The sequence below is a fragment of the Grammomys surdaster genome, unplaced genomic scaffold (assembly GCF_004785775.1).
Source record: "Grammomys surdaster isolate TR1022 unplaced genomic scaffold, NIH_TR_1.0 239, whole genome shotgun sequence".
In the NCBI taxonomy this organism is placed as follows: domain Eukaryota; kingdom Metazoa; phylum Chordata; class Mammalia; order Rodentia; family Muridae; genus Grammomys; species Grammomys surdaster.
Genome location: NW_021604684.1, coordinates 6,680,025 through 6,703,454, shown reverse-complemented (window position 1 = coordinate 6,703,454; position 23,430 = coordinate 6,680,025). Strand labels below are relative to the sequence as shown.

Here is a 23,430-nt window from a genome sequence, read left to right as displayed (position 1 = left end):
TTTTTGATCCATTGTACCTCTTAGAACTTGGGGCAAAGATGGATGCCAGCATGAACAGACCTTTTATTAAGGGAAGATAAAGGCCACTGCAAAAAGATGTTTCTTGCAGGTTGATAGTGTCCTCCAAAAGGAAGTCTAATTCTACTGCTCATTAACAAGATCTTACTTGTCTATAAGAATGACTTCACAGTGGATCAGGATGAGTTCTGAGCTAATGACTGATCGCCTTATAGCCATGGTTCTCAGCATGTGGGTCTCAACCCCTTTGGGAGAGGTGTCAACTGACCCTTTCACAGGGGTTGCTTAAAGCCATCAGAAAACACATATATTCACATTACTATTGCAGGATATCTTATGATACTGTGTACCCCAAGATTGTGTTATTTGCTGAAAAAACTGTTTCTAGTTAAGCTGTGGCTCTGCCTTAGAACATACCTTTAATTCCTCTGGCTAGAATGCAGACACATCCTTAGTTTACACCTTTAATCTCAAATGATGAAGGCAAAGTTAGTTTGTAGAAGGGAGCATCGATGTTTGAAAGTGATTTCTAATTGAGTGGAAGACAAAGTGATGAATCAGAGAAAGATTTGACAGAATAGGATATGCCCACTCTCATAAGAAGAGAGAGGAAAGGGAAGAGAAGTAGTAGTGCAGAAATAGAAGAAGGAAAAAGAGAGAAGAAGCAGTTTTGCCAGGAGAGTTTTACAGAGACAGGTTGAAGAGAAAACAAGTTAGATACATGGGAAGACAGAACAAGCTATCAAATGAGAAAGAAGGCAGAAGATTAGAACAGATTGCCAAGTAGAACAAAAAGTGAGAGGCTGAGAGAGAAGCCAGATTGAGTCAGTCAGCTCGGAGAAGAGTTTGAGCCAGAACAATTGGGTTGATCAGCCAGAGTTTAGAAAGAGCTAGAATGGGTGAGCTTATTCAGCGGCAAATCTCAGAGGCTGAAAATATTCTTGGCCTAGATTAGAAGCTTCCAGAACAAGGCCTAGGTTAGCAGACTGAGGAAGAAACCCTTAGAGATGACAATGACTTCAAGAGAGTAAAAGTTACTTTTGCACATTAGAATTTATAACAGTAAAATAATTATAGTTATGAAGTAGCAATGAAAATAATTTTATTGTTGGAGGACACCATGACATGGGGAACTATATTAAAGAGTTGAAGCATTAGAAAGGTTGAGAAGCACTGCCTTGTAGGAAGGTGGGGGGAAGTGGATACAGAGACACATAGGAAGAAAACAGAAGATTGGATTGTTCAGAGGTTGGAGTGATGTGTTTACAAGCCAAAGAATGCTAAGAATTGTGGGCAAGCATCAGATGTTGAGACAAGCATGGATCTGATTCTGAGATTCTCCAAAAAGGACCCTACCCTGTAAACCCCCTGACTCTGGACTTGCAACTCCCTGAACTGTTAAGAAAATAATATTCTGCTTTCTAAGCCACACAATGGTGGTACTCTAACAGTTCTAGCCAGAGGAAAGATATTCTAGGGATAAGCACTTTCATCCTTCCCTGGGACTATCAAACTACTGAAACAATGGTCCCCAAGAAATTGGAATTGCTCCAATAATCTCATGCTGAGAGAAGAAAAAGGCTAAAATCTGGTGCCAGCTAGAGGAGGAATTTCTCCCCTGGAAAGAGATGTCACACAGTTACAACAGCTTGTCAGATCATTTTATGGATCTAACTAGATCATCACAATGAGTGACGGGTTGACAACATACTGATAGAGACAGCTTAGTTACGCATAACCCTCATCTTCTAGTTGTTTTTCACCTCATGTGACAATCTAGAAGATGGGCTTGGGAGGTCACTGGACTGCTTTATTTGTTACTCTTCTCAGTGTGGCCACATTGAATGAATTCCTTTCTCTGCTTTTAACTAACACTTGTCTGTATCTTTTTAAAAATAGGCTTACTGATTTTTATTTTATGTGCATGAATGTTTTGCTCGTGTGTATGTATGTGTACAACAAGCATAACTGGCTCTTGTAGACACCAGAAGAGGGTCTCACGCTCCCAGGAACTGGAGTTATAATTGTTACGAGCTCCTTTGCGGGTGCTGGGAACTGAACCACAGTCCTCTGCAAGAGCAGCCAGTACTCTTAACCATTGAGCCATCTCTCCAATCCCACTTGTCTATATGTTTTAGCATATATTAAAGGAAATAAGTGGGCTGGAGAGATGGCTCAGAGGTTAAGAGCACTGGCTGCTCTTCCAGAGGTCCTGAGTTCAATTCCCAGCAACCACGTGGTGGCTCACAACCATCTGTAATGGGATCCAATGCCCTCTTCTGTTGTATCTAAACACAGTGACAGTGTACTCACATATATTAAATAAATAAATACATCTTTAAAAGAATAAAGGACATAAGCATCTTAGGTGATATTTCTAAATCCATCAACTCATTGCTTTCAAAACAGAACATCAGTGACAACATCTTATAATTTTCATAAAATATTTTATCAAGAAACTTGCACCTACACAGGGGAAGTTTCCAATTGACAAGATTCTATTTTGTTTTAAATCATACCTACCAACCTTCAGAGTAGTTAAACTTTATAAAAACGATGGTCTATAGAATAAGGGAGGGTTATTAATAGACCCAGGCAAGTGGTTACCTGTATGGGAGGCACTGCTTGAAGCTGACGAGCATGAAAGTGACTAGGCAAACCTGGACTACTCTAAAAACCTTTTTAGCATTAACTTACCGCATATTTGCTCTCCTTAATACAAAAGAACTTGGTGTTCATAAAGTGAGGTTGTTCGTGGAACTTCCGGTCATTTGCTTTGACTTGCCACGTGCAATCTTTAAAAGAGAACGAGAAAAGAATTCTAAGTACAAACAGAGATCACTAGGGAAGGAATCAAAGAGAGGTCTATAGAGTGGGCCCTAATCTATTATATACACGATGGCCTCCTCAAAGCGGCCATTGAGATGCCGTCAAGGAAGGAAGAAGGTGTGAAGTCAGCTGTGGAAGATGGAAATCTACAGTCATAGAGCCTGAGGTAGGAGCTGTGATGGGCAATCTCAATTGTCAATTTGGGTTGACAATGAAGTTGAGAATCACATGAGAGTCAGGGATCTTGGCATGTGAACTATCTTGATGACATTAACAGAGGTAGGAGTCCCACCTTCACTGTGAGCATGGGCTCAGATCCTAACATGAATAAGGAGAAGAGAGGAAATCAAACACAGGTGTTCATCTCTGACTGCTTCCTGAGTAAGTGTGGCTGCAATGTGAATGGCTGCCTCAGCCTCCTCCTGCCAGGCCTTTTCTGCCAGGATGGACTGTACCCTTGAGCTGTGAGTCAATATAAGTCCCTCTTTCCCTTAAGGTTCCTTTGTTTAGGTATTTTATCTCAGCAACAGGAAAGGTAAATGAGACAGATTCTCAACCTCATGATCCTTGGGAAGAATGAAATCTGCCAACAGCTTGATCCCAGCCCTTCAGAGCAAGAGCCCATGAGCACACATGTCAGATATTTAAATTACAGCTGATAGCCCTAGCAAGTGAATATCCAAGTTGAGACTTGACTAGCCTCTCATGCAACATTAATGCTCTTTTTTTTTTGTTTTGTTTTGTTTGAGACAGAGTTTCTCTGTATAGCCCTGGCTATCCTGGAACTCACTCTGTAGACCAGGCTGGCCTCGAACTCAGAAATCCTCCTGCCTCTGCCTCCCAAGTGCTGGGATTAAAGGCGTGCGCCACCACCGCCCGGCCAACATTAATGTTCTAAAAGAACAATCTACCTCTAACATGAATGAAAGAAAACTGCCAAAGACCCAAAAGTTCACAGCTATATTAAAATTTCAATCCTATTACTTTGTTTCTAATGTTTACATTTCTTTAAATATTTAGTGAATGAATAAATTGCAAAGAAGGGTATTGCCAACTAACCCCACATTTCTGAGTTATAATCTTGAATTGGCATTGTGCATGCATGCCCTTTCTTGGTGACCAGCCAAGTTCATTTCATGTTGTTGTTATGTCTGAACTCCAGGGAACTTTAGAAAGTTCATAGTATCTCTGCTGCTAAGGTGAACAATTTCTTGTTTAACAGATGTCTCTTTAAACAACCTATCTATGACCATCACGCTGTGCTGGCTAACTGGATTATCGCTAGGGTTGATCCCTAAGGCCATTGGCCCAGGTCCTCTCTTTAACACTGTACTTCCAACTCTGATGAAGCCTGTATATTTTCTCTTTGTACCTTATCTCTAACTGAGGTGGTCAATTTTAATTTTCAACTTGACACAATCTAGACTCACCTATGAAGAGAGTTTCAATGAGGGATTGATAGATCAGTTTGGTCTGTGGATATGTTTATGGGTAATTTTCTTTATTAGATTGATTGATATGGGAACACCCTGTCCACTGTAGGTGTCTGCATTCCCTGAGTCTAAGTCCTGGACCGTATATGAATGGACAAAGGCATCTGAGTAACAAATGTACGTACATCCATTCCTCTGTGTCCTTGACTGTGGATGTGATCTGGCTAGCTGTTTTAAGTTTCTGTCATCTTGAGTTTCCGGCTATGATAGATTGTAACCTGGAATTCTGAGCAAATAGAAATCCTTAATACCAAATAACTTTATATTGATAAAATGAGGTTGGCTGCAGAGCTTTTGATCATTTGCGTTGACTTGCCATGTGCAATCTTTAAAAGGGAAAGAGAAAAATAAGTACATAGGAACCCAGGCCATTGTTTTGTGTTAGGATATTTTGATCCTCACCAAAAAAATAAAACTAAGACACCATCCTTTCCACTCTGTAGGCAATGCCACTTCTAAGCCTGCTTGTTGTGTAGAGCAAAGGCTTTTGATAGCAAATCTATCCTGATCTCCCAGAAGTCCATATGGGACCCTTCATTCCTTTGCTACAAATACAGGCATGTCTATGGGTGACCACAGCTGGAATGGCCTAAATTCTGATCTGGTCCTTCACGGTAGCCTCAAGAGATACCCGTATTTTCTGCTGTAGCCTGAGATTTTTCAATTGCCTGCAGGGGTCCACAGATATAAAGAAGCTAGCCAGTTGCAAGCTTCTTGGATAACTGATGTTTCTCATAGCCATGGCCAGAGGTCTTTTATAATCTTCAAGATATGGAGTCTGGGTCATTCTGATATTGTTGGAGACTTGTGACTGCGTCTCCCAGTGGCTTAGTCATCCTCAACATAGGCAGTGGCTGAGTCAGGCCAACAGCATGACTTCCAGCATAGACTCGAGGACCATGTTCTTTTTATGGTTTCACTTGTACATTGATCATGTCTGGTCTTTTGCCAGTATGGACAGCATTGCTCAGACACTGATGGCAGCATGACTGTAGCCATTCTTTTAGGACAGCGTCCCCTTTGGACATATTGAACAAGCCAGTTCACAGTTCATTGACAGCTGTCCTTTGGCTACTCTGTCTTTGAATCTTGAAAATCACAATTCTTAGGTAGAAAGCATGAATGTAACTTGCCATCACATGTAAGGCATAGCTGCCCCGATCTAAACCCCATTTTACGGCAGCTTTTAACCTTTAAAGTCTTCTGTGACCTGCCCTTTATCAGTGCCACTCCCAAAGTACATAGTTTATTCTATCTTCTGTCTGCTGCCCCTTTGAGCAGGGCCACTCATAGATCTTCAAATGACGGAGCTGACTCCACCCTAGAGCAAAGGCAGACATACACTTAGAGACATAGTGAATGAGCATATTCTCATGAGGATAGACAGAAGTTAGACCTTCCTCCTTCACGCTTACCCCACACTGTAGCCAAGCCATTCAGAGGGACAGCAGTGATTACTGCTGTTCTATCCACACTTTATCCTGGGTACTTCGTCCTCCTCTCTGCCCAGGAGAACCCGGGACATGCCAAGTTTGTCCTTGAATTCTTCACAGGTTCTCCATATGTTCTAAACATAGTAGCGCCAAAAGTATCTTCAGAATGAACTGGAAATTCCAAATTCATGGCTCAGCTTACTCCCTTTCTATATCAATTGGTGTCTTATTGTTGAAATCACTCAGGAAATGTAGGCTCAAGGGATTTTCCCGCACAGAGATGACTTTGCTTGGCGATGAGGCTGCATCTCCAGTGTTTTGTCTTGTTCTTCCGTCTAGGCTTCTACCAACCTATACTATGTCAGTTTTGTAGATAGCATGCTCTATTCCATGTATGTGCGAGGCATAGTGCCTAGTGGTTAATATCTTTATTTTATAGCTCAGAACACTGAGCCATTGGCAGGATCAGCAAGATGACTATTAGCATAAGCTTTAGAACCTAGTTGGTCTACCTGAGCTCCAAGTGCAGCCTGCCCTCCACCTTGCTATGTTGGCTAGGCCCTCCTCCATACCACTCGGCCAGCAAAAGCAAACTTGGAAAGGTCAGTTATGAGAACAGAGTCACCCTTCCTCTGTTACCCCAGCATACTGCCATGCTTATTCTCCTACTATGAAGGGTGAATGGATTGTTGCCAAGAAAGCTTAAACCATATGCCATCGGTTAGAAAGATATCAGTTAGGAGTTAGGCTATAGGCAGCATCTGAGTTGTTCACCAACCTGCAGGGAGATGGCTGTCCCTTGAGTGACACACAGTGGGTGGGCCAAGATTTGACGAAATTAACAGTGAGCACGACATGCTATTTTTGGAAGGGGAAACAGAGAAACAAAACCTTACGAATAAGTGATCATTAAAAAAATGATCAATTGTGCCACAATTGTAAAAACTGGCGGTCGTACTTATGCCTCCTCTTTTTAAGTGACTCGCTTTCCATCTTCCTACTCCTTAGGAAACACAGATACTACTATAAGAGATCAGGGGCAGACTGGCAGAGAATGCAAATAATGAACTTGATTACATTTTTTGAAATCACAACACCATTCCTGAGCGTTTCCCTGCGTGGTTGGCTGCCACTCATCGGGGAATCGTTAAGTGTTGTGTTATGACAAGTGTAAATGTTCTTGGCGTCGCTCAAGCTTGAGAGCAATTTCATCAGAGGGAAAATGGAAATGGAAGTACAAAACAACCCATGAGCTTTGTGATAAGATCTGCAATCAGAGCACTTGTCTCCCACGCAAAGGAGGGTGCTAAAGCAGAGTAGCTAAAATAGGGGGTTTCTTAGGACAGTCGTGAATTCATTCCAGGTTGTGGCTGTTTGTGATGTATCTGATTTTTATTACTTTAAAAAGGCTTATTAATTTTTATTTTATGTGTATTGGTGTTCACCGGCATGTATGTGTAATGTACCACATGTATGCATGGTGCCCAGGGAGGCTAGCAGGGCCCATGGGATGCCCTGAGATTGGAGTTACAGACAGTTGGAAACTGCCATGTGCATGCTGGAGATTGAATTGGAGTCCTCTGCAGGACCAGAGTACTCTTAACTGCTGAGCCATCTATCCAGCCCTTACTATTCTATTATTTAAGATAGGGTCTTACTATATAGCCCAAAGCTGGTCAGGAGCTCATTATTGTCTGGCCTCAGCCTCCCAAGTGCTGGGTACATCATACAGTGATATGTACCATATCCAGGCACATACGGTTTTAATGTTTTACTTGAGCACATTGATTAAGGACACATCTTAGGCACCAGGATACCAGAACACTGCCAAGAAAATTGCCCTGCACTTCAGGAAGGGAAGAAAAGTGGATAGGATTCTCAGAGAAGAAGGAAGAAGTCAGTGTGAAGGACTGAAACAGTCCTAGAAACACCCAGGAGGGCTTTGCATAGGTGGCACACATAGGCAGTTGCAGCAGTTACCAAGGAGGCTGGGGCAAGAAGACCAAAAGTTAAGCCAGGGGCTGGGGAGACGGCTGAGCAGTTAAGAACACTGACTGTGCTTTCAGAGAACCTGAGTTTGAGTTTAGTTCTCAGCATTTACATAATTGTTCACAGTCATCCATAATTCTAATTCCAAGGAGTCCAAAGTCACCGTCTGACTTTGGTGGGCACTGGGCACACATGTCCTATGTATACATACAGGCAGGCAGAACACCCATACACATGAAATAAAATAGATACAAATTCTAAAAAATTTTTAAAAATTAAAAGTTATAAGCCGGCTAGCCTGTGCTATATATAGTGACACTCTGTTAAAAAAGCAAAACAAAAAGCAGCCAGGCAGTGCATGCCTTTAATCCCAGCATCCAGGAGGCTGAGGTAGGGTCTCTGTGAGTTTGTAGCCACCCTAGTCCACAGAGTGAATTCCAGGACAATCCAGCTACACAGAAAAACCCCATCTTGAAAAACCAAACCAAGCCAAATCAAACCAAACCAAACCAAACCAACCAAACAAACAAACAAAACAAACCTCAAAACAAGCAAACCAAACCAACAACAATGAACCAAACCAGCAAAAGACCCAAGGAAGAAAGAATAAGGCACTCTGTGAATGAGCTGAACATAAATGATATTCCCTGCCTTCCCTCGGTTTGTCAGTTACACCCCTTCCCCAACCCCACCAGCTTCCTAAATTCCCTTCTATAAGGAAGGCCTTAGCAGGTGGTTCTGGAACTTAGTCCCACCCCTTCTTCCCTCCTCCAGTCTGTTTGGAAGCCTTAAACAAAGGGTGATTTCTAACTCCATGTAGAAGCAATAAAGACTGTCAGGATAGCTGGGCGGTGGTGGCCCACACCTTTAATCCCAGCACTTGGGAGGCAGAGGCAGGAGGATTTCTGAGTTCGAGGTCAGCCTGGTCTACAGAGTGAGTTGCAGGACAGCCAGGGCTACACAGAGAAACCCTGTCTCGAAAGAAACAAACAAACAAACAAACAAACAGACTGCCAGGATGACTTTGGTCTCTTTATTTCACATAGAAGATAATATTCTGAGGTGCCTAGAGAAAGTGTCCAGCGTGTCTGCATCTGAGGTTTAGCCACAAGAACCCCTCAACTCTGCTTCCAAAAGCTGTTCATGGTCAAGACTCCTGTTTGGTCTGTGCAGACAAGGAAATTGGTATCTTTTCATCTTTGGAGATGTGAGCAGTGTTACAACCAAAGACCATAGTGGTTAAAATCATAAAATCATCTGTAACTCCAGTTCTAGGCGATCTGATGACCTCTGATTCTGTATGCACTGAATAAACATAGTATACATACATACATGCAAGCTCATATATTATATATATATATATATATATATATATATGTGTGTGTGTGTGTGTGTGTGTGTGTGTGTGTGTGTATAATATATATATATATATAATATATATTAGCAAATAAATCAGAGGACATTTATTACTGTGGTTTGAAATCCTATGTTAGTGTGTTTGCCTTTAGGAAGGCTAGCAAAGCAGCCTGAGGAGGTGTTTGCCTTTTGGATATGTTTTACTATACAGCTAAACTACAATCATAATTTGCAGCTAAGAAAGCATCATGTTTAATTTTCTAGAATAGGAATATTGACAAAGTAAAAAGAAGAAATTAACCCGGGCTGTGGTGGCGCACGCCTTTAATTAATCCCAGCACTTGGGAGGCAGAGGCAGGAGGATTTCTGAGTTCGAGGCCAGCCTGGTCTACAGAGTGAGTTCCAGGATAGCCAGGGCTATACAGAGAAACCCTGTCTTGAAAAAAACCAAAAAAAAAAATACAAAAAAAAAGAAATTATAAATTTACCAGGAACAATGTCAAAATACATCTTTAACATAGGATCCTGCAGTTGGATGCTAGAAATATAATCAGCCAGAGTTGTGGCAACAAACCAACCAGTACATGTCTGGGATACATGTAATGTCAGCCATACATGGATCAGTACCACTCCACTCTGGTAAATGCTTGTCGTCATTGATACATCTAAGCACAGTTACGTGATGTCCAGAGTGTTCCCACAGATGCCAAGTGCTTTGATCAGTGCCATCTGGCAAAGGAAGCAGCATGGCCTTGTCCCTATCCTCTGTGCTGTTTTGAATTCTCATTTACAAAGCCACCAACAACCAAAAGCCCAGATTACTTGGTACAAGCTACAATCAACTCAGGAGACTAGAGAAATCAAAAGCTTAGAATCATAATATTAAGAGAAGAAGACCAATCATCCCAGAGAGACATGGGTACAGGACACAGGCAGGTAAGCCCCCCACCCCATGCATACACACACCACACATAACACACATACATACACACACACACACACACACACACACACACACACACTCAAATGCAAACAGTTCTTTCATAGGAGAAAAGATACTGAAGATTCAGTGTTCAGGGGTAGCATTTGTTTGATCTTATAAATTCTGGCAAAGAATAAAGAATCTCACGATGCTCTGAGTTAAAAAGAACTGGGTCCTATGGATAACCTCTGTGGAGAACAGTTTGACCATGTCTCAGAAGTTGATACCCAGTGTACTGTAGAATACTCTGACTTCTAGGAGCAATCCTCCATGCGTGCACTACTCTGCAGGAGGGAGCAGGCTGTGCCGAACTTCTTGAATACAGTCACATTTTCCAAGAATTAGGAATAAGCAAAACGCCTACTAGGAGCAGTTGGTTAAACATTCATGTATTGAAAGCCTAAGTTGAAAGAGGGGGGAAAAATAAAACAAATGAGGTGGCTTTCTATGGATGGTAGGGAAATATTCTACATCACATGGCCAACTGACAAAGGCAGACAGCGACTATTATCCTAGACTTCAGCTACAAGATGCACAGAAGCAATATATGGTATGACTGCATGCACACATGTCCCTGGGGACACTGAGCAAGAGGTATGTGAGGATTTGTGCATATCCATATGTGCACTATATAGCTCTTAAGGATCTAGGAGAAACTAGTAAGAACAAATTCCAGAAAAGGAAAATTCGTGGCTGAGGAAGAGCTAGGGAAGGGAGACTTTATTTTCGCTCTCTGCCCATGCAAATTAGATTCATTTGCATACATTATTATTAAAACTATGCTTGTGATTCTATTCTTTCTTCCAATTTATGTGGCCATGGAAATAAGTATAAATACACTTTAACATATTTTAAATGAGAATATATTGTATAGATTTACATACATAAACACAAAGTTCAAAAGCATGCAGAACTAAAGTATTTAAAGACATGGATTCAGATAGCAAAACAAAAAAGAAAAGAAGTGGCTATGAAATTAAGGATGAGGCTAGCAAGATGGCTCAGAGGACAAAGATGCCTGATGCCAAGCATGACCACATGAGTTTGATCCCCAGGCCCATAGGGTGGAAAAAGAGAACTGACTCCTGCAAGTTGTCCTCTGACTCCCACTAGTGAGCCAAGGTACACATGCATGGACACACATGCACACACCCTCCTTAGACACACACACACTAAACACATGCCCCATATGCCCTCCTTGCACACATAGACAGACAGACAGACAGACAGACACACACACACACACACACACACACACACACACACCCCAAAGAAATAAAAATGTAATAAAAATGTTTTAAAGAAAAGAAGGGCCAGGCAGTGGTGGCACACGGCTTTAATCCCAGCACTTGGGAGGCAGAGGCAGGTGGATTTCTGAGTTCGAGGCCAGCCTGGTCTACAGAGTGAGTTCCAGGACAGCCAGGGCTACACAGAGAAACCCTGTCTCGAAAAACCAAACCAAACCAAAAAAAAAAAAAAAAAGAAAAGAAAGAAAAGAAGGACAGTGGCTTCCTCTGAGCAAACAGGGAGGGAAGAAATGAAAGTCTTCCAGGCTATGAGCCATATGTTCATGCTGGACATGGGGACAGCTCCACATGTTCTTGAAGTAACTATTTAGCCAGGTAATTGCATTCTCAGCAGTTTTCAGGATTGTAAAATATATGAAAAGAAAAACGCCAAAGCCAGATGTGCACCAGATGCATTGACCTGTAATTCCAGCACTCAAAAGGCAGAGGCAGAGGGATGGCTGCAGGTTTAAGTCCAGCCTGGTCTATCTCTTTTGCATGTTCCAGGCTAGCCAGGGCTACACAGTAACATCTCGTCTCAAAACAAAAAGCAGGCAAACAAAAATAACGCAAGTTAAAAAGAGAGAGAACTGAAAAGGAAGAAAGACAGACAGACAGGCAAGAAGTAAGCTGTAAGGGGAAGTAGAGGCAGGGGGAAAGACACGCTGGGCTCTGACAGCCAGCATAATGGGTGCAGGCAATGGAAGTCACCTAGGTGGAAGCTGCATCAGTCCCACCAGCCACATCTTCTGAAGGGCTCTGATGTGTGCCGGGGGGGGGGGGGGAGTCAAACTGACCCTGGGTGGGAGATGGGGAATTAAGAGATGTCGGCCTATCCTTTCTATGTCTGGAGGAAGACTCCAGCCCATCTCAGGTCTCTCAGCCCAGTTAGGTTGGGTCCCTCCAGTCCAGTGTGAGTCTAGCATAGGCTCTGCTCTGCCAACAGGCCACAAGGAGAGGAACAGAAGCTGCCCATTAGCTCATAGAATGAGCTTCAGGGAAGGGGTAGAACTTGTCTCCGCATGTCATGGCTTCTACTTTTCCTAAATTAGGCTCGCCTCTATCGACATCCACAGTGTCTGAAATTGTAGATGGACAAAGAGCAGATCAGCTCAAGTAATGACCACAGCAGTGATTCTGAGAGCACGGGTTCCAGACCACCACCAGCAGTAGCAGTACACGGGCATTTGTTATACATGCCAGTCCTTAGGTGCCACCCCAAAGCTATAGCAGCAGAAACTGCAGAGGGAGCTCAGTGGTTTGTTCTCACAAACCGTCTATGTGAATCCTCTGTACACACAAACTCAGAATGCGTGGCCATGGAGTAAGACAGATATGAAACTCTTCTGAAGAGAAACATCTGTAGAGCAAGCTTAATTAACCTCCCTGTCCAGAGTAGGGAACACAGAGACACCTAAACACGAAGAGATGGCCATGCACTAAATAATGGTGGACACTTGGTGGCGTGGGACGTCTAGTCCAGCCAGGGTGTGGTGGGAATGTGTTTGAAACAGACATTCCTTATATGGACTATTGTGTCTCTGGTTTTGCTTTTGGCTTTGCAAGTGGGGTCTTTTCCACATTGGCCAGGCTAACTTCGAGTTTATCATCTTTCCATCTTAGCCTCTGGACTACATGAGCCACTGCCCAGGCTTATATGATTCTTAGAAGCTCATAATTATGCCGGTAAAGGAACAGGAAAAACCTCTTAGGGTTTTTCAGGGAAACAGGATGTCATTAGCAAGAACATTAAGCTGGAACAGCCTGGTTCACACAGGAAAAGCTGGGCACTGCGGGGCCACAGAGTGACTCCCAGGAGGAGCAGGCAACCAGATAGGACCCAGCAGATGGTGGGGCCTGGAACTGCACAGCAAGACATCTATTGGAAGGCTTTACAGGGGAAATTGGAATGGCCTGGATGAACTTGCCATCAGTCACACAAGTGGTAAGGATGTATTTGAAGTGAACAAGACCAGTGGCAGAGGACCAGGACCATCATTAAAGGTAGCATGAACCAGAGCCATGATCTTAGAGAGGTAACAGCTTCAAGAGCTGTCTTGTTCTTTCTGCAATGAAGGCAAAAAAATTAAAAGTAAAATTGGAGGAAAAAAAAATTACCCAAGGGCAAATTAGACTCACATGCCTAACCAGCATGCAGCCTTGGAAAGGTTGCTCAACACAAAACCCTACACTTAAATATTAAAGCATTATGCAGTTCACTCTGTGCATGTGTGTGTGCAAGTGTGTGTGCGTGTACATGTGTATGTGTGATTGTGTAGTTCTAGAGCCTGACCTTTGGTGTTGATGTTGTCTATGGCCACACTGTCCTGGTCATCCCTCAATCCTGTATGATTACAGAAGCTCAGCAGGATCAGATAGAGTTAGTACTTAGATGGGAGATGACAATGTCAAGTGGCAATGTCAAAGGGTTAGACATGTCTGAGACCAGTAAGACATCTCAACAGGTAAAGGCCTTTGTCTAATGGCATGAGTTTTATCCCAGAGCCCACAGGTGGAAGAGGGAAAAACCAGCTCCCACAAGTTGTCCTCTGACTTACTATACACACACATTGATGGTTTGTATATGCTGGGCCCAGGCAATGGCATGATTAGAAGATGTGGCCCTGTAGGAGTAGGTGTGTTATTGTGGATGTGGCCTATAAGACCCTCATCCTAGCTGCCTGGAAGTCAGTATTCTGCTAGCAGCCTTCAGATGAAGATGTAGAACTCTCAGCTCCTCCTGTACCATGCCTGTCTGGATGCTGCCATGTTCCTGCCTTGATGATATTGGACTGAACCCCTGAAACTGTAAGTCAGCCCCAATTAAATGTTGTTTTTATAAGAGTTGCCTTGGTCATGGTGCCTATTCACAGCAGTAAAACCCTAACTAAGACACACATTAACAAACACATAGACACACAAATAGACACAAATTTTTTCAAAAAAGAAAAGGACAGCTGGGCAGTGATGGCTCACACCTTTAATCCCAGCACTTAGGAGGCAGAGGCAGAAGGATTTCTGAGTTCGAGGCCAGCCTGGTCTACAGAATGAGTTTCAGGACAGCCAGTACTACCCAGAGAAACCCTGTCTCGAAGGAAAAAAAAAGAGAAGAAGAAAGAAAAGAAAAGAAAAAAAGGACCATGTCTGATAGAGTGTGGGGAGATGGGTCTACTTGAGGGGTTGTACAGAATTGAAAATATCTATGAGACCTGTGAATAGGTATGTCTATTGAGGATGGCAGGCACAAATCATGGGCCCAGATGTGTTGCTGAGGTTGGGAGTGGCAGAGGAGCAAGGTCCTTGTCTCCCTTAGAAAAGAAGAAGGTTCAGAAAAGGCCTTCCTTTTCTTATAATTAAGGAAATTGCTCAGAGTAAGAACTGTGAAGAGAAGAGCTATGGTCATTAAGACTGACAGTCTGACAAGCCCTAGAATCTCTTAGGAGACACATTTCTGCACATGTGAATTTGTGAGGGAATTTCTGGTTGGGGTTAATGGAAGTGTGACACCTCACCCTGAATGTAGTAAGTGTCATGTCATAGGCTGGTCCCAGACTGCAGGAAAAGAATAAAACTGGCTGAGACAGCTCTCTTTTCTGTCTCCCTTTCTGATTGTGTGTGCTTGTGATCTTCGGCCTCACACACTTCAACAGCCAAGCCTTCCCTGACATAATAAACCACTCCTCCCTTATGTTGTTTCGTGTCTAGTATTTGGTCATAGCGATGAGAAAAGTTACAAAAACTTCTGAGACGTGGGAAAGAAAAGAGTTGAGGGTGGGCTTAAGAGTGGATCATGTTCATTTGCTTAATTTGACTGTTACCATTAATTAGTCTCAAAATTGATAAATTGAAGGCAAAGCAAAAAAAAAAAAACCCCAAAACAAACCTAGATGTTGTTCTTTGCTGCTAAGAGAAAAAAGGAAGATGGAAGAAGAGGAAGAAGAGGAAGAAGAGGAGGAAGAGGAGGAGAAGGAAGAGGTGGTGGTAAGGAAGAGGAAGAAGAGCAGCAGCAGCAGTAGCAGCAGCAGCAGCAGCAGCAGCAGCAGCAGCCAATCCACACATGGGCACTCCAGGTGTGAGTAACTACATCCTCTGGGACCTGGTGAGGGATACAGGCTCTGCCACAGCCCAGACTTACAGCACAAGGGTCTCCAGATGGATCCTCATCTGCTAGACTTCCAAGAGCACAGCTGCATACCCAGTGTATTCCCAAGAGGAAGGAGGTCTTCCAGACCTCATGTTCTACATAAGGTGTGCAGCTTTAGTATATCTGGGGCAGGCCAGATAATCTGATTCTGATTTGTAGGTGAGGCTGAGGTATAAAGCCTCTCACCGAAGTATATTTCTTAGTGGGTTTGAACTTTTTTTTTTGACATCTTTAAAATTAATTAATTAATTAATTTTTATTTAATTATTTTACATCCCATTCACTGCCCCCCTCCAGGTCACTCCCTCCCATAATCCTTCCCCCCTCCCTCCTGCTTCCCTTCTCCTCTGAGCAGGTGGGTGCCCCCTAGGTATCCCCCACCCAGAACATCTTTGAGGCTAGGCACATCCTCTCCCACTGAATCCAGACAAGGGAACCCAGCTAGAAGAACATATCCCAAGTACAGGCAACAGCTTTTGGGATGGCCCCTACTCCAGTTATTAAAGACCCACATGAAGACCAAACTGCACATTTACTACATATGTGTGGGAGCCTAGGTCCAGCCCGGATATGCTCTTTGGTTGGTGGTTCAGTCTCTGAGAGCCCCAAGGGTCCAGGATAGTTGACTCTGTTGAGGCAGATGGAGGGAGGGAACAGGGTGGGAGAGGGGATTGGGAGGGGGGGTTCAGTATCAGGTGTGGGGAGGGGCACGAGAGAGGACCAGATGGCCATGAAAATGAATGGAAATCTGCAACTGACAGGGGTGAGGATGTGGGGGCATCTCCAGGATGTGACAGAGAGCTGGGATAAGAAAGGCACTCCAGAATCCATGGGGGTGACTTATAGCTGTGACTCACAGCACTAGCGATATGGAACCTGAAGAAGCCAGGCAGGAACCCCAATGGAGTGATAGGAATACCAACCTACCCACAAACCTTTGACCCCAAATTTATCCTGTCTACAAGAAATGCAGGGATTGGGGATGGAGGAGAAACTGGGGGAATGGCTAAACAACAATAGGCCCAACTTAAGACCCATCCCATGGGCAAGCACCAATCCCTGACACTAGTAATGATATTCTGTTATGCTCGCAGACAGGAGGCTAGCATGACTGTTCTCTGAGAGCCTCCACCCAGCAGCTGACTCAGACAGATGCAGACATCCACAGCCAAACACTGGATGGAGCTTGGGGACTCTTATAGAAGACTAGGGGGAAGGATTGTGGCCCCAAAGAGGACAGGAATGCCACAGGAAGACAACAGAGTCAATTAACCAGGTCTGAAGGCTTTTAAAGACTCTCTGGGATTGTTGAGAAGGGAGTAGCCAGATGTTTCCTCTTTCTAATTAGTACTCCAGTGGTGCTGGCTAGATCGTGTTCAGTCACCAGTCTGCAGGGAGCTGAGCTGAGTTATTCCACTGAATTGAGGCAGAATCCAGTCTTACTCCATCTTAATGTCTCTAGGGAGTGAGCTAGACATCTAGAGAGTTTCTATGCCCCACAGATGAGTGTGGCACACAGACAGCCTTGAGAATCCCAGTTAGTGCAAGGACCAGTGCCTTCCTAACATTTAAAGTCTATTGTTGTTTTTTGTTTTTGATACAGGGGCTCACATAGCACAGGTTATTTGCACTTGCTATGTAGCCAAGGATGACTTTGAATTGCCGATTCTTCTGTCTTCCCTTCTCAAGTGCTGAGACTACAGGGTGCACTATCAGTGCCTGGTTTATGCAAAGCTGGGGGTTGAAGTCAGGGCTTCCCTCATGCAAAATGAGCATTCTGCCAACTGAGCTAGCTCCCCAGGCCTGACATCTGCTTTAGAGGCTCCAAACTTGTAGGGAGAAAAACGTCAGCAGCATTAGGTCTCTATGAGTAAGTGCTTCATACTTTAGGCTAGATAGTAAATTACAGTGTCAAAAAGCACGTCTGAGAAACAAGAGACATTCTCATCCCCATTACTTATTTCCTAGAGAAGGGACACTCCACCCTCAGCCTCCATTTTACAAGTCACTGGTCATGTTGGTTTACCCATGATCAGAAAAGGAAAGTCAAATATACCATGAACTCTCCGCATGTGAATGTATTTATAACTCTGTGTCTAATTTAGTGCACAGTTTCTTCAGATCTCCCTGTTTCAATGGGGCAGCATTATCTGTATTTAGGATCCAAATAAAACTAAGTCCTCTACACTCTCACTTTAGTTACAGATCCTTCTTGTGGATGTCCCTGTCAGCAAGTGTCCAGCTGTATTGGTTTTGTGAATGTTACATCCAGCTTAAATTTCTGTCAAGAACAGAGATATATCTTCCCTTGACTGGTAAACATTCCACCTTAAAAACTGCTTACCTATTGACTATTAAATATGCCATCCTAAATACTGTCCACCCAATGATAAATACTTCATCATAATACTGTCTGCTAATGACCATTTCTGTTTCAAACAGAAATCCGAACAAAGTTCCAAGTCAGAGAAAGTTTGAAAGGAATACAGTCTATTGCTATTACTTTTTGAGACGGGTCTCACTATGCATGCCTGGCTGGCCTGGAACTCACCATGTAGAGTAGGCCGGCTTTGAACTTACAGAGATCCGCCTGCCTCTGTTTCCTGAGTGCTGGTATTAAAGGTGTTTGCCACCATGCCTGGACTACTATATTTTTTAATATAAGAGAGTAAACCAACGAGTCAAAGTGGCTGGCTGCAAAGTGATGACTGAGGCTGTTAGCTGTGGGTAACCTGATCAACCAGGGAGGAAGAGATGGCCAAACCACACCAAGGAACAGGAGAGGGGGCTAGTGAGGATTCCACGTATAGTAAAATATTTCTCTATGATAAGAGCAGCAGGAAGAGGAAAGGGGTGTAGCCACAGAGAGGCCACATGAAAGGGGGCTACTGCTTATTTTGCCCTATTCTTTGTAGCCTGAGCAGCTCCTAATGCCTTCAAGATGACAGTGACACTGTTCAAGCACAGCTGCCTGATCTCCCATCCCCATCACTCAGATTCCAAGGATTCCATTCAGCACCAGGAACCTTAGCTCCTCTGAGCTCCCCTCCACCCTTTAGCAGACACCTCTGCCTCAATCTGGAGCATGTTGGGGGCCAGTTGTCTGCCTCATTCAGGTGAACTCATCTCAGGAGGCTTTTGGAACACAGACACTTCTCTGGTTAAGCTGTTTGGTCCCAGTGCTGACGCAGTCTGATGTACTTACAAATACCTTCTTTTCACATGCCAGTTCAGGGCCTGGGGAGCTAGAACAAGCTCAGAACAGAAAGATGGAACCCTAGGCCACAACAGCATCCTCTGATTGGTTAAGAGATAGACAATCTCCAAACAGTCATCTCAATTTCTAAATAGTCCCAGGGTAGGTGCTGAAAAGGAGAGGAAGTGAGTGTGTGGTTTTCCTGGGGCACCAGAGACTCTACTTCAGTTCCTCTGTGTGCCACCACCATGACCTCCCCTCCTGCCAGAGTCTCTGTGTGACCTTCATGTGAGTGTTCTTCCCTCCTGATCAACCCTCCATCTTTCAGATGGCAGGCCAGTATCACGAGGAAGCCTCCTGGATCCATCAGGGACAGAGTCCCTGCCCTGGATCAATCTGTCAAGACAAGTCACTACGTAAATGACACTTTTTAGTCTCACAGACGGCTTCAGTGATATCCTTGTCACTATGTGTGTGTGCTGGTGGCTTTCTCGGAGAAGTCTCTGTGAAAGCACAAGCCTTGGGGTGGCAGAGGACGAGAAGACCCCAAATAACAAAATAGTCTCAATCTGAGGAACTGATCACCTGGAATGCTGGAATCCATCCAACCATTCCTTGCTCATGGATTTGGGCAGCAGGACTCTGTTAATAAATGACCCCATAGCTTCAGTCTGGGAGGCCAGAAGAATGCAAATGCCCCAAAGAAGAAAAGAAGGGGTCAAGATGAAGATCTGCCATAGAAAATTAAGGCAGGAGCTGAGAGGCAGGGAAAGGTAGTTTGGATTTGAAGAGAGATTAAGAAAGAACTTTCGGGCCGGAGGTTACAGCAGCTGATAATTATTACTTATCACATGCCTAAAACATGCCCTTCACATTTATGTATGATTTAGTTCTCACAACCATCATAAAGTCTCTTCTCGTACCAATCCTATTATAGATAAGGACTCTGAAGCCCAGGGAAACAAAGCCCTTTCCTCAAGGCCAGACAGAAAATAGTTGTAGTGGTTTGAGTATGTTTGGCCCAGGGAGTGGCACTATTTGGAGGTGTGGCCTTGAAGTAGGTGTGTCGCCGTGGCCGTGGGCTTTAAGACCCTCTTCCTAGCTGCCTGGAAGCCAGTATTCAGCTAGCGGCCTTCAGATATAGAATTCTCAACTCCTCCTGTACCATGCCTGCCTGGATGCTGCCAGGTTCCTTGATGATAATGGACTGAACCTCTGAACCTGTAAGGCAGTCCCAATTAAGACTTGTCTTGATCATGATGTCTGTTCACAGCAGTAAAACCCTAACTAACACAATAGTGAAGGCGGGACTTAGGGCTGGCTGCAGAGTTTGGGTCTGGGGGTCTTCCCTCTTAACCACCATATACTGGGCCTTCTCAGAGACACACACTTGGGCATATTACATGATCATTTTTAATTTGTATTTTAAAAATTATTTTGTTTATTATGCATGTGTGTGTGTGTGTGTGTGTGTGTGTGTGTGTGTGTGTGTATCTTCGTGTCCTCTAAGAGGACAACTTGAGGGAGTCCATCTTCTCCTTCCAACAAGTGTGTTTTAGGGATCAGAATTCAGGCCATTGGGCTTGGTGGCAAATACCTTGATTTCCTGAATTGACTCTATGATGAGGGTTTAAAGGCTGAGTTTGTCACAGGATAGTTTGTAGACATGAACAGCGACATACAAGGAATGGAAATGGGGGAAAACAGAAGGAGGGAGACAGGGTTTTCTGAGGGCAGTGTTAGAAAGGCTGGCAGCAGAGGAAGCAGAGATGGGAAGACCATGCTTGATACAAAGCTCAGTGGGCTTGGTGGTTGGGTGCTTGGTGTGACCTTTAAGAAAGCATTATCTGTAGTAGCAGGGAGCCCACAGAGGGGAAGAAGCCGGGGGGATGGGAAGGTGTGAGAGTTGATAGTGGTTTTTAGAAGCTTACTCATAAGAACTGTAGACAGGGGCATCCCATGCAGAAGGTGGAGTTTAGGTCAGAATGTGGCCTGGGGCATCAAAGCTGTGTAAATGGAGAAGCCAGCCAGAGCAGGAAGGCAAGACAGGAGTTACCAGGTAAGTCAGCTGCAGAGGTGGAAGGCAGTGTTCACACCCCATTCCTAGGCTCAGAAAAGCCTACATTTGCATTAACCCAGAAATCCTCTCCAGAGCATGCACCTTCCTGAGGATTTCACCCCTGAAGCGTTTGCAGAAGACAAAAAATTATTACCCGAAGAATTGGTCTGGGGACATCAACTAAAACCCAGCATCCTGAAACCAAGGAATGGTAGAAATCTCTGGCTCCACAGTCAGAGTATTTTCCCCTGATCCTAATGAAGAACCCAAAACCCCAGAGCGAATAAGACTTCCACATTTCCAGCCTCAGGAGGCAACCAAAGCCTGGGGTCTGACACTCTTCCCTGGAAGCCAGTGTTCTCATGCATTCAACCAGCAAGCATCCACTGGTTGTTTGTCTATGCTTGCTCAAGGCAAACAAGAAAGAGTAAGGCTACCTAGGTAAACACTGAGAGCTCATCTCTCCTCCTGGAACATTCTAGGAGCAAGTTAACACTTGTTCTCCATTTTTTTTCTTTCTTTTTTTTTTTTTTCAGCACACAAGAATAGTCTTCAAAGGAAAGGAACTTTTCAATGGGTCTCTTAAAACTCTTGTTTGACATGAGTTTAACAAGAAAGCTTAGCTGGCTACGGTCTCTTGATTTAAAACAAGAAAACAGACTGTGTGGCAATGATGTCATCAAAGAAGCAACCGTGGCTCCCACACTTTGAGGTGCCTTGGAATTGGGCTGAGCTGGGGGTCAGGAGGCACTGTGGTGGGTCACAGTTTACTCCCATGTCCCTAAGGATTGAGTTGTTTGTAGTAAATAACCTATAATGTACAATGCCAAGGAAGACAGCAAAACAACCAAAACGGAAGGTCAGGGTTACATTAATATGAACGAGACAATGACCTAGAAAGAACTTTAAAAACGTATGGGGGGAGGGGGAGACAGAGACAGGGAAGGGAAGAAGGGAAGATGGCTGGCTAGCTGTAGAGTACAGGGCAGCAAAGAAATGGCACCAAAGAGACCAGGAATTTACTAAATGTCCGTTTGTGCTTACAGAGGGCAGACAGGTATCAAAACTTCTAGGCACAGCCATTTGACAGAAGTTTTTAAAAATGAAAACGAAATTTTTTCCCTAGGAATACAAACTAGACTATGAACCTGTGAGATGGCTCAGTAAGTAAAGGTATTGGCCACCAAACCTGACCACCTGAATTCAGTCTCCCCACTTACATGGTAAAAAACCGACAGAGCTGACTACCAGAAGTTGTTCTCTGATCCCCACACGTGGGCAGTGCCGTGCACATACATCACACACGCACCCACACAGGTGTCAAAACTGTTTGTATTTTTAGAAAACCAAGCTCCATCAGTGTCCATAGAACAAGGAAAGGAATCTAGGATTAAGATTATCTGTCATTAAACGATCAGTAAAGGCTCTAACCACCACGAAGTACAGGCTGAGTTGGAAAAAAACAGTGGAGCTGTTTGTATCCACAATGTGCTTTTCCAACATTTCTGTGGGCATCCAACCCCAGTCCCTTCACTGGACCATGTATCTGATTGTGTGGCCGTAGGCACAAACTGCCAAGTTTGCCCTTCACCCTACAGAGACAAAGCTCCTGCCAATTCCCCAGATATCTACACACTGCAGAGATCCTGAGATTAAGCTACCAGGCTGGGCCTTGGAAGGAATGAGGAAGAGGCATGGTTTTTACTCACCCCAGGCAATCAGCTAGAACTCTCTATTAACTTGTTGTGTTGCTTCAGCTTTGTCCCCATACCACCCGTACCAGTTTGGACTGGTTGGAACAAGAGGCCGCCTTCCTGTCTAGATCAATGTGATTTCATCTTCATGTCAATCAAAGATTTTGAGTTTCATACTTTCTAATTTGGGCAGTGAGCTCATAGTGCTCAAGAGTGGAAGATAACAGGGAGAACTGACAGTTCCAACTTATTTAAGTGACATGAAGCTGGAGAGCAGATGGATAACCCATAGGAATGGAAGGCCTCTTTGGGTCTCAGAGACTGTGGTGAGATGGGGCCTCTTAATATCTCTTTGTATACAAACACACACAGACACACAGACACACAGACACAGAGAGGGGGGAGGAGGAAGGAGGGGGAGAGAGAGAGAGAGAGAGAGAGAGAGAGAGAGAGAGAGAGAGAGAGAGGGAGGAGGCAGATCATGGGGCTTTGAGGCCTCAAAATCAGGAAAACACTTCCTTCAACAAGGCCACACCTTCTATTACTATCAAACAGTTCTACTGCCTGATGACTATTCATTCAAATACTTGAGCCTAATGGTGGCCATTCTTACCCAGACTACCACTATGGTGTTGACATCAATCTTTGCATAGGAAGACATGGACAAAGGAGGCATAAGTGAGGATGCTGATGAATCGATAAAATAAGATACATTGAAGACAAACAAATCAGAATACGATGAACAATCAAACAAAAAATGGAGTTAAAGGAAAAGCACAAGAAAAACTTATAGACCGAGAGACACACATGTTCACACACACACACATACACTCACGCAGGAATTTTATAAAACCTAAACCTATAATATATACACAAATGACAAGAAAAGTAATAAATAGATTAGATAGATAAATAGATTAGATAGATAGATAGATAGATAGATAGATAGAT

The 23,430-nt window shown here is 43.9% G+C and overlaps 1 protein-coding gene across 1 annotated transcript in view; it reads right to left on the bottom strand.

The window, feature by feature from the left end:
• Positions 1 to 23,430, bottom strand: part of Atp8b1 (ATPase phospholipid transporting 8B1) — a 134,269-nt gene that overhangs the window by 52,474 nt on the left and 58,365 nt on the right. Inside the window, exon 3 of the mRNA XM_028774197.1 lies at positions 2,716 to 2,813. Coding sequence (XP_028630030.1) covers positions 2,716 to 2,813 — 98 coding nt within the window. The remainder of the gene's footprint in view (positions 1 to 2,715; positions 2,814 to 23,430) is intronic.